We start from the raw sequence: 19,308 nt of genomic DNA on the forward strand, positions 1-19,308 counted from the left end.
GTCTTCCGATTTTAATTCATCTCTCTTCGCGGCCCATGAATTGCGAACATTTCGATCATTGAAGCGGACCAATACTGGAATTTTTTCTTCTTTAGCTTTTAGCCTGTGAGCAGCATCAACACTCTCAGAATATGGTGTGGGCAAACCAATCTTTTGTGAAAAGAATGCCAAAACACTGATATCTTCATTTTCTCTGAAAGGGATGCCGTGTATTTCAATGTTCTTGCGCCATGAATACTGTTCAACATCATTTACAGCTATCTTTAGTTGTTTCGTCTCATGGCCACTTTTATCCAGTTGTTCATGAAGTTCGCACATGTGTTTAAAAAACTCTGCAATGTTTTTTTTTTCATTTTCAGCAGTTTTTTCCATGATATCATCGTACTGCCCTGATAAAAATTTCATCGATTCTTCAATGCTGGCAACTTACAGCTTGCTCTTGTGCCGTTTCTAAGATATTGTATTGTCTTGAACTGTGAATGCTCATTTCCTGCTCTATCGACTCCATCGTGTTGAGCATATCAGCAAGTTTCAGCAATGTATCTGTTCCCTGTTGCACAAGGAGTTGAATATTGTCAGCTTCTGTCTGACTGGCCTGTTCTCTGGTTCGGTAAACAATGGTCCTCTATATTGTTGTTATTGTCAGGCAGAAGACTCTATGGTACGGTTACTGTGTCAGTAAGGGTGAAGAAAAGGTACAAAATTCTTAGCATAGTGAAGCTATTATTTAGAGAATAAACAATGTTGGAACATTTGCACCTCACAACATTGTTGATTTATATCGTGCCCCATCTTTGTTGTCAATTTCAAGCACAGCAAAAAGTACAACAGCATGAAATGGGGACCGCATATAAACAAGGCGGCTTTTTCGGTACCTGTTGCAAGTTTATTCTCGGTGACTCGTGAATATAGGACATGAAAAAATCTTTGCTCTCACGCGAGGACACCAGGGTCAAAACGGTTAAATGGCTCTGATACTTTCTTGCATGTTCTGCAACCTGCGGGTACAAAATATAAATCAGTTTTTTTTTGTGCTGGGAAAGCTGCATAAGAAAAGCAACGCGCCATATCTTTTTCTTTCTAGTGCTGCACCGAAGCCAGGAGGGCCCGTTATACCATCCTGGGCAGAATTTCTGTAAATAATTTCCTGACTCAGGGTGTAGGCAGCTTAGTGTGGTAAGGTTGAAAGGGCCCCCTGCATTACTTTGTAATGTCTTTTGGGTTCGTTGGTAGCCAATGGTTGTGATGGGGCACCATCAAGAGTGTTGCTGGCTGGTGTTGATGGAGAGTTCTGGGGCTCTTCAACACCGTTCTCAGGAGTTTTGCAAGGGCTGCAATCACCCTCTCCTTGGTAGGACACCCCTCCTGTTTGTTTGCTGCTTGACTTGGGACACCTGATGATCTACAGCATAAAAACCATCAGCGCAGCATGCCCACAGCTGCTTCTCTTGACAGTTCATGTGATCTAGACCTTGTCAAATACACACAGAGTATGTGACGCATGAGTCGTATGCATTACAGAGTTGTCCTCAGTATGATAATGTCAAGCATCCAGAACCTGCATGCTTCCCAGCACTCTACTTGTCTCTCAATCTGTAAGCACGCCAACAACTGAACTTTAAACATGCAATTTTTCTCATCACAATGGAAAACGTGTTTCTAAGGTACTCAATTTCACAACACTTTTGTCAGAAATGCTGTAGAAGATTGTAATTGAAAGCTTTTTGATCACCGAATGCCAGTTTTTATGTATCCTGAAGAAGCTGAAAACCATGATTAGTGAGTGAAGATCACAACTGCCAGGCAGTAATTTTACCATTTTCTTCTATAGAACAGCATCCATTTCAGTTTCCGTACCAAAAGCTGTTATGGCGCAGTGATGTGCGCCTTGTCGACAAAACTTTTATTACTGCTTCAACCAACAAATGCAGAACACTTTAGCGGCATCTGGTGACAAAAGCTTGAAGCACCTCCTTGGCAGTGCGAAGGGAGGGTTCCTTTTCTTCGAAGGACGCATTCGAGAGAGCGTAAACTAAACTAAAATATGACGAGCACTTCCGAGAGAGAAAATAAATCCTACGCTCAACAAATAAAATATTTTACTGAGATGTGGTCACATCGTGGGATACACAGATATAGCGGCAAGGTCTCGCTACAAGTGGCATTTGTTTGTTTTATGCATCAGTGAAGTATGAACAGAGAGCGGTGGTAACAACTGAAAATACTTTATAATAATTTTACATCATAGCAATATGTGCAAGGAGGGCACGTGGCTAAGAAATGGGTTCTTTGGTACCGCTCCTTTGGTGCATGAAAAAAAATCCACAATATTCACTACATCTACAGCATGTTTTCGCAGCAATCACAATCATTCAGGCGCACATGATTGCGAAATCATGCTCATTTAATTTAATGAAATCATAATTTGCCTCTAGGGGCACAAAGAAATGAGACACCGGCCCAGTGCCCTAGAAAACCTGCTTCATTCTTATACTTTTAAACCCCGCCCCCATGCCAAGAAATGATGCTATACTACTTTTGCTGCAGATCTGTCACTGATTTCAGCACAATAGCGTGCTTAATTTCATCTTTGATATCATGAACCACAATGCCAATGCCAGAAATTTAAGAACTTGCCTTACCTTCAGAGTTGATAGCGATCAATTCTACAATTCCATCATCTCTCTATGCCTTAGCAAACCAAAAAAGTATGAGTCGAATTCTTTTAACTGCACTCTGTGATTGACATCATGTTTATTTTGCGTTGCAATCCACTTGCACAGACCATAGAAATGTTTCTTTTCTGCGTTTTTAACAAAAATCTTTGTAGAAGAGAAAAAAAAAAACTTGCCATATGTAGTGTTTCAGAAACCTAACACCCTACAGTGTTGCAGATAAAATGTGCAACTATTTCATACTGTTTCAGAGGGATCATTGGCACGAACGTGTGCTCTTTGAAGCTCCCATGATGCAGTCATGTGTTGCTTTGAAGGCACCCACCGAAGTACCTTCACTGGGTTCTCTGAGCCATTCATGCACATTCCTTTAATACTCGTTACTGGACATTATAAGTCTGACATAGTTCATGCTGTTTTATTGTAAGAATTCAAACAGCCGGCATTTTGCATCACTCATCACTGACCAATTATTTTCTACTGTCTTACCAGATGCAATGCAATATCTGACAGCCACATTTTCAAGAAGAAATTGACAGAACTAAAAGTAATGCATGCTTCATTTGCGTTCACCTTCTGAAATGTAGTCATCAAATCTCGCTTGTCATCCCTGCTGGTGTCACGTGATGCATGTAGCCAGCGCCACTCGGCTTGAGCCACATGAAAGTGGCAAAGGAGCTGCTTGCCTTCGGACCATGTTGCTTGCAAAGCAGCTTTCTCAGCTGCCGAATTATCCGTCATAAATGCTTGCGGTGCGTGCGGAATATCAGAAGCAATATTTTGCACCTTTGTTGCTGTAAGTAAACAACTTTATTATTCATTATAAATAGTATGAAGTCTCTACATTGCTTTTCATTTGAGGCTTTTGTGTTGCAAAGTTTGAGGCGCAAAAAACACAGAGACTTTCTGTAAAAATTGAATTTGACTGCCCAGATGCTCCTTCTCATGATTTTATTATACTTTATTTGAAATTTGAAATTTGAAATTTTATTCCACAACAAAAAGATGCTGCGAGGAGGACAGGAGAAAAGCTGTGTGAACAGCTTGAAAAGCCCTGACCCCCCAACACACGGGGTAGGACAGAAGCGTGCAGCAAGAGAACACAGTCGGATATGGCAACATCGTTGAAAACGTTAGTATAAAACAGGCAAGAAGAACTAGAAAATCATATCACAGCATTATACAAACAACAAACGCAGTTCTTTTGGTGATATATCTGATATGTCAATGTTAGCATCCTGTATCATGTGATTCAGAAGTGTAGGCAATTTAAATTTTATCATTTGATTTCCATAATTGGTTCTGCATTTTGGAACATACCACATCTCAGGATGGCGCACATTATAAGCAGAAATGTTTTTCTCTAGCCTTGCTAGGCTAGTAATGGCATCATTATTTTTTATTAAACTGAGTTTATATAAGCGGCACAGTCTGTGATCGCTCATCGATGGAACTTGTATTATGTGGTACTTCTTGAATAGGCCTGCTGTGTGAAAGCGATATGGAACTTTACAGGCGAGGCGTAAAGCCCTTTTTTGCAAGACGGTAAGTTTGCTAATGTTTCCAGCTGTTGTTGTTGCCCATACAGAAAACGCGTAATTTAATAAAGACGAAAATAAAGAGTTATATATGAGCATGTTAACAGGTATGGGAAAATTGTAGCAGTAACGGCGCATAACGCCAGCTGTCCTAGATAGCTTACCAACGATATAGTTTACGTGATCATCCCATGTCATGTTTTCTGAGAAATACACGCCCAGTGATTTAAAGCTCGTTACCACTTCAATTTCAGTGTTATTTAAAAAAAATAGAAGGTCGCTGGACATGTGTCTGTCGGGGGTGAAATAAAATAGCCTTCGTTTTATTAATGTTTAGCTTTAGGCAGTTAATTTGAGCCCAGGCATTAATCTCGGACAACGTTCTATTCGCTCGGATACCTAGATCAACACACGATTTGCCTGAAAAGAATAAACTTGTGTCGTCAGCATAGATTATATAATGTGCCGTTGCATCAACGCGAACTATCTCGTTAATATAAAGAATGAAAAGAAATGGTCCCAGGATGCTTCCCTGTGGGACACCTGTTTTGATTGACTTTGATGTGGAGTGTTTTCCTTCAATGACGACAAACTGAATACGGTATTGTAAGTAAGACGCAATTAATTGATGGGAAATGCCTCTTATGCCATAGTGATCGAGTTTTTGAAGGAGAATTTCATGACTAATGAGGTCAAAGGCTTTGGAGAAGTCCAGAAACAGTCCAAGTACCATATTTTTACATTCAAAGTTTTCGAGAATGAACTCCTTTTGGGCCAGCAGTGCGAGTTCCGTAGATTTGTTCCTGCGGAAGCCAAACTGAGCAGATGTTATTAAGTTGTAGCGTTCAGTGAAAGAGGTCAAGCGTTTCAGAATTATTTTCTCTAAACCTTTGGGGAATACAGGTAAAACGGATATGGGGCGGTAGTTTGACATGTCATTTCTATTTCCCTTCTTAAACACAACTGTCACTTTTGCTCGCTGCATTTTTTGAGGAAAGCATCCTGTGGACAAACACATATTAAAAATGTGGGTAAGACAAGGTGCTAATACATCAATGGCAAATTTTACAGGCTTCACTTGAATATCGTCCGCATCAGCAGCTCTACTATTGCTTAGGGTTAAAAATGTCGCTACAAGCTCACTATTAGCGACTGGGTCTAGAAATATAGTTGGATTACTTCGCTCCTTCATATATCTTAAATCAGGGTTTCTACTGGTTGCACCACCGATTGATAAAAAGAAGTCATTAAATGCGTCAGCTAACTTAGTGCCTTGAAGTTCTATCCAATCTTTTACGATTGTGGTTACCGCTTCTGAATCATTACCAAATACAGTGTTTAGTGCCTTCCAAACGTTGTTTGTGCGTCCTTGTGTTGCTTCGAACAGGTTAGAGTAATATTGCTTTTTTGCATTACGAAGATGTTTTGTGATTAAATTCCTGTACTTCTTAAACACTTTGAGGGCTTCAAGGGACTTACTCTCTATAAATGCCTTAAACAACTGGTCCCGTTTTCTAATAAGCTTAAGGCACTCTTTATCCACCCAAGGCTTCCTACTTTTCTTACAAATTCTAAACGTCTTGATAGGAAAACACGCAAGGTATACCGTACAGAACTTGCTCATAAATAACTCATACGCTAAGTTAGGATCGCTCACTGCGAACACATCGTTCCAGTTTTCTCTGCTTAAGCAGTCTCTAAAAGCGGAGAGCGTATCAGGAGTAATGCGCCTGTATGAAAATTCTGAGCGCATTCGTGTAGGCGTGTTAACGACTTGACTGACAAACATAAATATAGGCAAGTGGTCGCTGATATCATAAATCAAAGTGCCAGCTCTAACAAGGGAAGGATCAATACTGGTGACAAACAGATCTAAAAGTGTAGTTGATTGTGCAGTTATTCGTGTAGGAGACGTTATAAAGTTTTGACAGGAGTAAGAGCTTAATAATGATTCTAGTTCTAATTTAACCCTGCTATTCTGTAACATGTCAATGTTCAGATCACCACCTAAAATTAATGTATATTTTCTTTCACTGACAAATTCTAAGAAAGAGTCTAAAAAAGGCAAGAACAGACGAACGTCATTTGAAGGCGGGCGATAACAAACACAAAAAACAGAAGTACCACATCTAATAGCAAGCGTTTCGTAAAAAGGAGTGATACAGCTGAATTCTGACATTAGTTCAGAATCCATCGAGTTAGAGATTAGCATTGCTACGCCACCACCCCTTTTGCCTGTGCGGTTCATGTAATAAGATTTATACGTCGGAGGTGTAAACACATCCTCTTCCGAGGCAAACCATGTTTCTGAAAACATCATGACATTAAAGCGTATTTGCGCTTCGCCGAAAAAATAGTCAAGTGCATCCTGCTTATTTCTACCAGACCTCAAGTTAAAGTGAACACAACTAAGACACTTCTGAAAACTAGTATCGCAAAAGTATTTAAGGTTTGCAACGTCTACGTGCGCAGTCGAAGGATCAAGCATGATCGGAGCAAAAACAAAGATAAACGGAAGGCTTTTTCAGGTTGAACTATGTTACAGCTTATCAAGGTCAGCCACGCAACGAATGACAACGGCGCCATCACCTTCTCTCTTCCTCACTAGAATCTTGCCATTGCAGTGCCATGAAAATCGGTAGTCGTTGTCCTCTGCCCATTCCTTAGCGCGACGGAGCAGCTCTCTGTTTTGGTGTGTCATGTTTTCAGTGATGGAGACTCCAGATGAACCAATTCTGAGGGCTTTACGCTTTTCCAGCCATTTATCTCGGGTTGACTGCTGGGCAAACCTAACAAGAATTCCAGGCGTTTTGTTTGGTTTGGAAGGAAGCCTGTGAATAGCGCCAATGTCATTTGCCGTCAGCTCTGGCAGGTTAACAGTCTTAGCCACAGCATTCAACTTGCACATCAAGTCCCCATTTGGCGTAGCTTGGATGCCATGAACTTCTACGTTCAATTTCCTGCTACAAAATTCCAAATCATTGACAGTTGCTTTCAGCTGGTGAACGTCACTTGAAGTACATACAGCCTCTAGCTTGTCTACACGTCTGTTCAAGTTACTAATGTCTTTCTCTTGTTTAACTTGTCGATTCAGGATATCGTCGTACTTCTGGGGCAATAACTCGATGGAGTCCTTAATTTCCCCAACCTGAGCAGGCAATCCTGCTAGAACATCAAGCCTTCGAGTTATATCTGCCAGGCAAACAGTTAGCTCAGAGTCCATGTTCCCTTTGTCCCCACTTTTGGTTTTAGATGGACGGCATGCCACGCATCGCCATGCTCTGCGGCCGCTCTCTCCTTTGGCCTTAAATGTTGACTCCGACCAGCCAGAACAACTACCAATATGATAGGAGGACTCACATTCGCTGCACATCAGGAATTGGCCGTGATCTGGCAGGGACTCATTGCAGGACTCGCAAGTGTCTGCCATGACTCGTGGACCAGAAGCTCGGTAAACTGGAAAAGTAAGATTTCTTATCCATTTTTTATTGGGGAAACTTTTAAAAAAGTGGCATGAAAATGTGGTGCTAATATTTCATTATGCCAGCAGAAAGAGCATGAAGTTTAGTGGTCATAGCTTATGCTTAAGACACCATTCCTTTTGTCCTTGACTGGGGAGCAAACAGCCATTCATCTTATGTGCGGCAAAAACACTGACAAGTAATTGGGCTTTGAATGGTGTAATGAATCGGCATTTTTGAAACTGAGCAACAATGACAACTAAGAGACACTAATGTTTGTATGTGCTTTTATCTTCTCCTATCGAGCCATAAATCAAGCGGCCAAATATCGCAGCAGAAATGATAAGGAATAAATATCAACATTTTTATTCTTGAACCTTCACATAGCACTCTATTGATATGGACATGACCTTGATGCTTTAACTTTTGTTCTGCCGTCTGAAGTAAGATTATTTTATGAATTATTCTATTAATTATGCACATGGGTAAATGACAGCTTTAACATGTGGCCACCGGGAACAAAAGCATGCAAATGTCATTCTGCCCCCCCCCCCCCACCCATTTACCACACATGCCCCTATGTGAATACAACAGAAGAAGGCGTAAACAAAATGCATGTGATGGGCCACTCTTGTTTATATCCACTGCTGTAATTATAATTTGTTAGCTCATGAATGTCCTGAGTATTATTCTTTACTTACATGAGTGCCACCAAAGCAGGTTGGGTAGCTCAGCTTCAGCAAACCAAATGCAGCTTTGTAGCTCTCGCTGCTCTGAGAACTATGTAGTAGTACAGCAAGAGGCATTGCGCCAACTGCAGTTGCTGTAAGTACCACCGTGAGACTGCTTTGTGACTCATCCATGAGGCTGTAGAGTCTACAAATATTATTTCCTTAGCAGCACTCAGTCCTTGTGTCCTTTTCATGACCTGCGTCACCACAAGAACTGCCCAGCAGGTACCATCATCCTCTGACCTTGTGGTCCTCACATCGGCCCCTGCAAAAGGCATTATAGGACTCCTACTTAAAGCGGCATTAAGCAGAGAAGCAAAGGTAAATAAGGGGCTTGTTAAGATATACATTTAAAAGTTGCCGGCAGTCAAAGCAAATCGGAAATTTCAAAAAATAAGTTTCATGTTCTTATTCATCAAATTAGGAGCAGCAGAATCATTTGTTAGATGTTAGATAATTCAACACAACGTAGGAGAAAAGGCAGTTACATGCCTCCACTGAAATCTGAATCAAAGACCTCCACGTTTTGCAGATGGTGCTCGACCAACCGAGCTATGGCACTACTACTATCAAGTTTACCTCTGCTAGCGTGCACTTCGCATGTTGAACCTTTTTATGCCTGTTTATGACATCAAGGGTGCCGAACTAGATACCTTCTTTATGCTTTTTAGCAAGCAAGGGAAGGGAAATGATTGGTTCATTAATATGTACACAAGAAACGATCAATAAAGTCCAGGAAAGCATAGGGGAATACTGTTCTAGTTATTCTTTTAATGTTGTAAACTGTATTGAGAAATTAGTGACAGCGTAATTTTTTTTTGATGTAGGATAACTGCGTAACATAACGTGACAGAACGCACGAGGAAAGACAACCACATGCTGCCGATGGGGTCCAAGTAGGTTGCACCTGCATGCCCATGTCTGTAATGCTATGGTTCGGGCTTAGGGTGAGGCAAATGTATCACTGGGCAGAGTAATGTTGGCATGTATGGATATTAAATCTCGATAATACAGATAATGAAAAGTAGACACTGTAGCATACTCACTGTTTCACAATGCAGGAAGTATTCATCATGGATGGGATTTTTGTTGTAAACCACACAGCTTTGGCAATGCAGACCAGAGAAGGTTGCTGTAAGCTGATTTAGACATGCGTATGGCTTTTCATCCTGCACTATTTTCACCAAAAAGGAGCCACTGTGGCTTGAATGAATATACTCGAAAGCCTCAGGTGGTCCCTCTATGAGGAAAGAAAAACTACTGCTAGCCGAGAGGTTACCCCTGATGGCAGCATGATGTGCTACAACATTTGGTGATTATTCTGGTGAAGCAAAAGGTAAATATTTATGAAATACCTAGACCACAAAAATAAAAATAATCAGACAAATATGTGCAAATGCAAACAGTTAACCACCCAAAAAACCTTTGCAGTTCAGTCCTTTCAAGAAGTCGCAGGAATTTCAAAGAAAAGAAACTACACTGCTCAGATATATTGCAGCTTACCCTTGTCAAGATAGCATGACACTTTCTCTGAAAGTTTGCTGACAGGGTCCACTGCGCTGCCATAATGATGATCCCGCCACAGCCGGAGCCAGTAATAAACAGTGCCTGCGCTTGGATTCACGGCACCACTGGCAAGCTTCTCGGCGGCGTCATCTTCAGCTTCTAGCTTCTGCTGGTGCATAGCTATGGCCTGTGCTGGTGTGAGGCCATCATGAAAATAGCTATGGAATACAGCTCGAGTGTCAGCTGTGGTGCGCAGGAGACGTAAGGCATCAGCACAGTCTAGCGCATGATTATGGTCATCCCTGACTTTCACAATGGCACGCAACGGCGTAGCCCTCTTCAGGTATGGGTCCCGCTTCTTTGTGTCCCTAGTAATGTTCTTTATTGTGATGTCCACAAAGGCTGGACAGTTGGTGGCCGTTTGGCCAGTAATCTTATTCCTCTTCGAGTGCTGGCATTTCCACTTCTTGTGGGATGCGATCCTAGTAAAAAACAAATGCAAGTGATTTTTCTTAGAATGACACTCATATTTTTGCGTAAGAATATTTTACATTAGAGAGACACTAGTAACAATAATGTAAATATTGCGCAGTGCTGTCAGACATTGCTGCCGTGCGGTGAAGCCAGCCTTACAAAACTGATAATTGGAATCTGTCACAGTCCACAATTCCGCAATTCTAAAACAAATGCAAATGACTTCACTTCTCAGAATAACGCTCATCTTTTGGCTTTAGTCTATTTTACATTAGAAAAACACTGGTAACAATAATGTAAATATTGCGTAATTTTCTGCACTACATTACTGTCATGCGGTGAAGCCAGCCTAGCAAAAAAACTGAAAATTGAAGTCTGTCAGAGTCCACATTTGCGAAACAATTATGAATAGACGACCGCTCTTTAGAGTAATACATCAAGTGCATGGGTGAATAAAATGCAAAATCTCCCATACCTTTTAGGCTTTGCAACTTCCCAGTCAACGATCCACGTGGTTCTCGTCGCAACACCGTAGCTGGTGAGCCACTCGTACGCGTCTCCGTCGGTGTTCAGAGCCACACGAAAACAACTCACGTTCTCGACGCAATTGTCACTGTCCAACTCGCATTCGAACGGCAGCGATGATGCCGCCATAATTCACGGATGGAACACGCTACTCGAATAAAAAATGTCCAAAGCAGCCGCGGCGGACTCAAAACTTCTTTTATGGGCGGTAATGTGGAGAAAAGGAAAGGCGGGAGGGGGGGAAAATGGGATGCTGCCCACTGTATGTAACAGCCGACCGCGAGAATCGCGCAGCCAACCAGGCAGCGTCCTCTCCTCCTCGCTTCATTGCTTTCTCTCTCGCGGCGCATTCGTGTCCAGGCGCCAAAAATACGCCGCCGGGACGGCAGTATGCACGAGGTGCGGAGAAGGCATGACGGACCAACAAAGCGACATGAGTGGTCCCCGGCTTCGCAACACAGAGAAGGGGTGTTGCGGTCAGTGCATATAGTGGAATGATAGCCCTCGCGGTGTAACAAAACCGCAGATAACATTCTGCTTGCGGCTAGTAATCGAGGAAGGGGTTGGTGTCCAGAGCGACGGTGTCAAACGACTCAAAGCACAGGCCGGCTTGCGAACGATGGTGCATGGTGTCGTGACCGTATAGACGACTCCACAAAAAAAAAAAGGGACAGCCAATGTTGTCCGTTGAACGCGGGGGAAGTGTCAAAAGGGTGTGAAGGCGTTGTTGTAATGCCGTAAAAAGTAATGACCACCGCATTCAGGTCGTCGTTCAGCGTAAGTCCGGGTTCCGCTCGAAGAGACTGTTCGGGAGGCGCCTCTTGGCCAGAAAGCTGCGTACGAGCTGACTTAAAACATCATGGACATAGACATGGCACTGTAGGAGAAGGAATCATATAGGCGCATTGTTTTCGTAGAAAGCGCTACGTCAGACAGCTCAGGGAAGCCGTGCCATGTGGGTATCAGTTGAGTGCACGCGCCTTGCTCGAAAGATGCCTGTGGAGGCGAGTCCAATACGTCACGGGTAGACAGCTGGCAGAGGCTGGCTTAGTAGGACAGCAGTACGTAGAGTCGCCGCTAAACCATGCCGGGAACCGGCACATACACGGGCAGTGCAAGGCCGGCATAAGGTGTACCCTAGACGCGGTCCCAGATTTTCTGAAGCACGGCCGATCTGTAGCGCGCCGGTTCGTTTTACGCCTGTGTAAAAATGTGTTTGTGCGCGCCGTCCGCTTTCTCGGGACACGGATGTGTTGATGTCCTCCGGTTCAAATAACGAAAGCGGCATGCTGCAGTTAATGATTTAATATGTGTTCGCGGCGTATTTTGTACAATATCTTTGATTTACTAAAGATACTGCAAAAACACCATATGTCTAAGATTGGAGTTAGCATTTTTGTAAGCATTCAAAACCTAGCGCGGCACCATTTGTGTTCACTGCAAGCGATTTTCTGAATTTGCTGTGGTGGACTTATCTGTGACTTCGCGTGCGCAGAAAAAGCATCGAAACGCGCGAGCCAAAATCTTCAACGAAGCTTTTAATTTGAACAGAAAATGGTAGACTCCTGGCCCCGAATGCGAAACGGCAGCAGGATGGACAGTTACCTGACAAACCACAAACATCACGTCTTCGGTATATATTTATTTATTTACTGTCAACCTTTACGACCACCAGCGGCTTCTTGTCCTTGAGATATGCTAATATAATCGCTCTGTTTACTGGTAAGGCCCCGCACAAATCTGCCAGTGATGATAACCACCGTGTACACTTTGCGGCTGTGATGTGTGTTGCATTAGCAATGTGGGAAGGAGGACCGCAAAAAGTGAGGCAGACATGCAGCCTTTAGGTTAGGAAATGAATTTCTTCTAAGCAAAACATTAATATCAGATTCAAGGAGCCCCTTCAGTACAACTAGCTCAGCAACTAATCATGGAGTTGATATTGTTGCGCGAACTTGATCTTGCGACGACGGATGTGAGCTAGCCCGCAAGAACATTATCGCGATGTTTTGGTTGCGACAACTGTTGTAATCCAGTTTGCGTATTCTTTATTTGCCACTATACGAGCAACCAAGCTAGCCATGTGCAGGAAGCTGCTGTCATCGCTTCTGTGCGGCAGCACGCCTGAAAAGAACAGTCATCACCATGTGGAATTGCAGAAAGATATGGAACCAAACCATTTTTGCCCAGTGCCAGCACTAGAATTCAAGCAGGGCACGAGCGTCAAAGAACGAGAAATTTGTGCAAAAGCGTTCCTTGAAATTTTCAGAACACAGGTTGCAAAACACGCGAAAATGCCCGCGCGATACTCCCGCGACAAAGCTCGAACGCGACTTACCGCGGGAGTTAGCTGCTGTGCCGACGCGCCGTCGTCTCTTAAAGCGTGTCTTGGCAATCAGTGCGCGGAGCGGCAGCTTCTAGAACCACGCTCGGCGACTATCCGGATACAAATCGCTATCATTGCTCACGGCGTGAAACGGACGCGCGCGCTTCACACAGGCCACGACTGAAGACAGATTGCGACGCAATGACCAGACGTGGCCAGCGAACAAAACACCAACTTGTCTAATCGTTGTTGCTTTTGTCCATCATATATAATGGCGCATACTCACGAAGGAAAATGTTCACGACCAGGTGGTGGTGGCCAGTTTTTTTTATTGTATGCTGCGGAAATGAGCTGAGATCAGAAAACAAGGATCAACTCCGGATACAAATCGCTATCATTGCTCACGGCTTGAAACGGACGCGCGCGCTTCACACAGGCCACGACTGAAGACAGATTGCGACGCAATGACCAGACGTGGCCAGCGAACAAAACACCAACTTGTCTAATCGTTGTTGCTTTTGTCCATCATATATAATGGCGCATACTCACGAAGGAAAATGTTCACGACCAGGTGGTGGTGGCCAGTTTTTTTTATTGTATGCTGCGGAAATGAGCTGAGATCAGAAAACAAGGATCAACTCAAATTCAGTGACAGAGATGGTTGAGAGTGGTAAAGGGACTAACGAACCCAAAATTTTGGGAGGCAAAGAAGAAATGAGGAAAGTCAGAAAAAGATAATAAGAGCGAAATATATAAATAAAAAGGAAGAACAATAAATTATTATGGAGGGCATTTTTATTCGAGAAGAAATTTCTGAGTGGCCGAACAAGCACTTCCATTGCTGTGTGCAAGCATGGAACCGTCATGGGAAATAACAAGCGCGGAAGGCAGGCGCGAAATCAGTTTCTGGAATTGAACTTCAAGCAGTCGCCTCCTTGTAGGAATAAAACAGGGACAAAAGAAAAGGAAGTGATGTATTGCTTCTGGCTCAGCACTATATGTATACAAAGGTGCGATTGCAAGGCGAGGCTTATAGAGGTAAAATTTTAACTGCGGCACACGACAGCTAAGCGTGTAAAGGAAACCACAAGTTTACGAGATCGCCAAACTTCACCCCTCCAAGAGAACACCAGGCGCTGAAAATTATCTAAGGAAGTAAGCGCTGATGCGGCAAATTCTCGCACTAATGTGTACGTACGAAACCTGGTCGCCATAATGTACGCACAGGTCAGCAGGAGATCAACGACTGGACCACTCAGAGATGCCTTCGCTAAAAGATTAGCAAGTTCCCTGAAGTGAAAGCACTTGTGGCCAAGAACCGAGACAAATCGAATTGATTGAACCTGAGGAGGAATGAAATACTTTATCCCATAATATTACTGCCATTCAGTAGACGGGGATAAAAACTGCATAAAGATAATAATTCCGTATTATCATTACCACACAAAAACAGTTCGACAACTTTTGCTGGGCAAGACCGACTGCTAGAATCTCAGTCAAATAAACAGGTGTGAAATCTGGACGACGAAGAGAAAAATACCCTTAAAGAGACTGACAGAAAACGCCTAAACCTGCCTTTTATTTACACAGCGAGGAATCTGTCACATTTGAAATATGGCAGCGAAAGAACATTAGGTACTTTGTCAACATAACCTTTAACAAAGGCGGATGCATTAATTTGGCATTGCGTGGATTGGTACCATCAAAGACATCCACAAATGAGTTGAACCGCACCTGAAGAATTTTAGATTTACGTACGTTTAATGACTCGAGCAAGTATTCAGAAAAACAGATCTGAAGAGTGAAAACGAGACCATCCGACGTGAGGCAATTCCCGTGGCTGACGAAGGAAAATCAATTGCTTCATAATGATTCATCATGCTTCCCCGAATCGCATAGCATTAAGGACGTTCGGACCGTCAGAAGGTGAAACTTTGCTGTAAGAGACACCAGCGGCGCGTCAAGAATCAAAACATTCTTGGCCACCAATTTAGGGATCGCAAACAGATGCACAGTGCTGCTCGTTCTAAGAGGAGGAAAGGGCGTGCTTTGTATGCAGGCGCTCCAGGGAACAATACGCAGCCAAATTCTAATGGGGTGGATGTGCATTTTACGAACGGACAAAAGAGAGAGTCTGCGCGGGCAGAGCAGGGGCTTTGAGCCTGCGCAGCAGTCCACCACCCGAACTCCATTCGCAGCAACCTGATCTATATGTGTCCACAAAGAGAGAGAGAGGTGTCGTATGTAATTTCGAGATATTTAACAGAACATACTTGAGAAATCACGCGATGTTGCTAAGCAAACGAAATGTTGACCTGATGAGAAATCGCGAAAATTAACAGTGCAGACTCGTATAGATTAGGACAAAGGTGGATAATGGACAACCTCTTCTTTTCAAGGTCCGTGTGGTGGCGCTGGAAGGTTTAGTCCAAAAGCTATGGTTAACCAACAAGTAATCTTCTTTTTGGGGAGGAATAGTGTTTGGTGCTCTTGAATGAGAGCCAATGTGCATTGTAGTCACTATTACTATGACATAACGGCTAACGTGCCTGCAATTCCTACGTTATGTTACGATTTCCTATACATCTATGCATAAACTTTTAACTGCCAGAATTTTTGTCCTCGAAGTAAATAATGGCAAATTTTGTATCGCCACACCTTTTTCGTCACCTCACTGAAATTCAAGCACCGACGCACATGGTCCGCACCCTGCTAACTGCCTTCCGGCGCAAGAGACATTTTCCAAAGCGCTGGTGTTTCTTGCTACGACAAGCTACTAAATCGGCGCATTTCTGCCGCCGAAATTTTTTTCATAATTTTATAGTCATGGTTTTATTTGCTTTGTTAGGACGAATCTGCTCGCGATGCCGAGCGTCATGAGCATACATATGCGCTGCGTAACTACACTTGCGCACGCGCCTCAAGTCATCCATCGCTCTACGATTTGTAATAAATCACAGATTTCTTTCCCCTTTGCAAACAAATGGCAAACTTCCAATTCGAGATCACGAAACGCGATCGTGACAGCCATCTGTAATCGAATGCCTAAGGGGCAAGGCCTGCTGTAAAACAAACAGACCTGTGACAGCAACGGCCGGAGAGCGATGGCAGGTACCGTCACGCAGTATCGTCATGCGAAAGCCTTTCCTGGGATTCCAACGGCGCGTTTCTAGCAAGCGCCTAAAAAGTGGGAAGTTAAAGTTTCTCAATCCGTCCGAGCCCACTGCAACCCAGTGTTCTTTTGAAATAATGGAGGTATCGGTTAGACTGTGTCTATTCATTGCAGCACTACCAGCGGCGGCTTCAACGATGGATCCTTGTGATTACAAAATGAGTAAGGGCTCTTATTTTATTCCTGCAGATGTGCGCTCAAGATTGAAATTTCCGCTTCTAACGATATATTTTTTAATGTAACCTGTTTGGCGCTAAGCAATTCTAGGCTCCAAAAGTGATGCCGGCGTTATATTTCTATGAATTAATTGTGTACGGTGGAAAACGAAAAACATTTTGAAACCCTGCCAAGATAGCGCGACGTTTTTTTTTCAATTTTAATTCCTAAGCCTGCATTACCTGTTCCATCAATATATGCGCCTTCTTTATGATATTGGTGTCTGTCATGCAATCATTCAATAAATGCTTTTGCAAGATTCAAGATTAATTAATTATTGAGGTACCTACAGTATGAAAATGGTCATTATTGAAGTTAGCATGTTCGCCTAAATTCCGTCCATAATGCAAATAAACAGAGGAAACCCTACTGTGTTAACAAACAAAAGGCAGGGGAAATTGTGGCCCAATAAACAATAATGAAATCCGCTGAATACATACCGGAAACTATTGAACACAAAATATTCATAAAGTAAACATTGATGCGTCTCTAGTAATAGGTATTATAAAATCTTATTGACAGTGATCAACTGATTGATCTATTTTACGGCTAACCTGTTGCCGGAGCACATTCACCGGCTGTGCCTCGCAGTCACCAACGGTTGCTTCAAGAAGCAGAGAAAAAGATATCAAAAATGCGCAAATTATGTGAATAAAGAATATAATATAGGTATAACTTTAGACGACCAAGTAAAAAATTAGTCGTTTTGTTATTGTCTTTGACATTCTTTGTTTCTACACTACTATTTACCTGGGATACACACCACTGCCAAATACCTAAAAATTGTACCGTTCTTGCCTCGTTTGCTCTTTTATTATTACTGCGACTCCTCCTATGACTGGCTTCTTTCTGCACAAAATAAATTTATATTTCTTGAAAACCTACCTTTTTATGGCACGGCCATTCTTTCGCTGCTTTATTCGTTTGCGTGTGAGCTGGGAGAAACAATGTCAGGCACTCGCTGTGATTATCTGCGCGCTTAGAGGAAACTGCTGAGGACTCCTGAAGAGGATGTCATAGGGTGCATGTTGTATAATGGGCAGCAGTATGCGAACAGTGCGTTGAAGATCCAGTTTCGCCAGAAATTGCCTATTTTAAGCAGCAGAATTAGGGCCAGAATGTGCTACTAAAAAGAGCTGCAGCGATGGAGCTCACCATTTTGTCAAAAATAGAAGTGTGCATAGAGCGAAGTGATTTGTTGCTTTTCGCAACTCAACTTGGAATTCTCAGCATGTTAAAAATTAATAGCTAGCGCTTACCCGAAATTCTACGCGAGACTATGCACTTGTAAAGACACGGGGGTCACCTGCAAATCTCCTGCAATTCACTTTGACATTCCGCAAAGAATCTAAGGAATGGCTTTCGAAATTGTTGTGATCTTGCAGTGGAACATGTATGTGCGGAGAAATTAGGGAATTTGACATCGGCCTAAAACGGGAAACTTACGCCTGCACTATGAGCAAAAAAATGTAAATTGAATTCAACATCGGTAATGTACGCCAGGCGTCAAAGTTTACAGACGGTGACTCTGACGACGCAATATAATTTATTTTCATCCGATGCACATCGCCGTAGATATAGTACCACATTGCACAATCTGCACAACCGCAATTCGGCTCCGAATATATTTGCTTGTACGCAGGGAAACAAGACGAAAAAATTATTTTTTTGGCAATGTAGCGTTCCATAAACTTTTGACCGCTTTGAAAATTCCGGAACGCATAATGTGACAAGTTCTATGACAAAATGAGATGGACTTGACCAGTGACGAAGAGCTACAAGGATGGAAAGCTAAACGAAGTGTCACGAAATGCAGCCTTGCAGATTGCATGACTTCGGATGGCACATTGATCACTACACATTGTTTTGAACATGCACCTGCACCCTTGCCGACAAGAACTGCCGATGTGGAAATGGCGACCCATCAGGCTGCATTGTTATGTACTCATAATTAATAAACAATACTGTTGAGAAGGTGACGTTTTGAATAAAATATACGTGAAATAAACATTTTCAATGCGGGTGTTGTTGAACACAACGTAAGGTCCAGATTCGCATTGCCAGAGCGGCAGCCTCAAGCACATGTGTGCACCGCTGACCGCGACGTTCAAAATCCCGCATACAGTGTCGACTCGCACCTCTATATTGATGGATAAGTCATTTTTGATAAAAACACGGACACAACACTCAAAGTACAAAACACAATAATGGCTATGATTAATGCCGGTTTCAGCCAGCCATAGCCAGATTTCACCGTTACAATGCAGGTCTAAGATAAACGCCTGTGGCTCCGAGGCTCCCGAAAATTGAAAGGAACCCTTTAGACAACTCTGCAGAATTCTTGTTCTTTGCCAATACTGATTCCCGGTAAGAGATTCAAACTTACCACCACTACATCGAAAATAGCTAAGCAGTCATCGTTGTTGACCGGTTGGCGATGAAGCCAAGCTGCAGGGATCTGCATCGGAAATGTCATCGTCGGCTTATTTGCAAAATAAGCCAGGGACGACAACAGCTAATTTTATTTTTCGGTTTTTCTAGATTAAAAATCTGTTTTAGGTGAGACCGGAGTCAGTGTCGTGACGATGTGGTACATATATCGATACAGGCCAAATCCAATCTTTCGTTTGTACTCGTTTTCTTTTTTTCTCCTGTGCCTGTAACGTCTCTGCGTTTTCATTTCC

At 42.9% G+C, this 19,308-nt stretch overlaps 1 protein-coding gene across 1 annotated transcript; it reads right to left on the reverse strand.

Moving 5' to 3' along the window:
• Window positions 1–9,888: 9,888 nt before the first annotated feature.
• On the reverse strand, window positions 9,889–11,039 carry LOC144133900 (uncharacterized). Its single transcript, XM_077666960.1, has 2 exons — window positions 10,861–11,039; window positions 9,889–10,393 (listed from the first exon to the last, which is right to left on the reverse strand). The coding sequence occupies exons 1-2, from the start codon at window positions 11,037–11,039 to the stop codon at window positions 9,889–9,891; spliced, it is 684 nt and encodes a 227-aa protein (XP_077523086.1).
• Between the last annotated feature and the right edge of the window lie 8,269 nt (window positions 11,040–19,308).

Source organism: Amblyomma americanum, chromosome 5 (genome assembly GCF_052857255.1).
Source record: "Amblyomma americanum isolate KBUSLIRL-KWMA chromosome 5, ASM5285725v1, whole genome shotgun sequence".
Classification (NCBI taxonomy): Eukaryota; Metazoa; Arthropoda; class Arachnida; order Ixodida; family Ixodidae; genus Amblyomma; species Amblyomma americanum.

Excerpts from the sequence above, each read along its gene's own strand:
- LOC144133900 (XM_077666960.1), bottom strand. The coding sequence starts at position 11,039 with ATGGCGGCATCATCGCTGCCGTTCGAATGCGAGTTGGACAGTGACAAT. Across the intron at positions 10,394-10,860 it reads GAAGTTGCAAAGCCTAAAAG|GATCGCATCCCACAAGAAGT; the intron begins GTATGGGAGATT and ends GTTTTTTACTAG.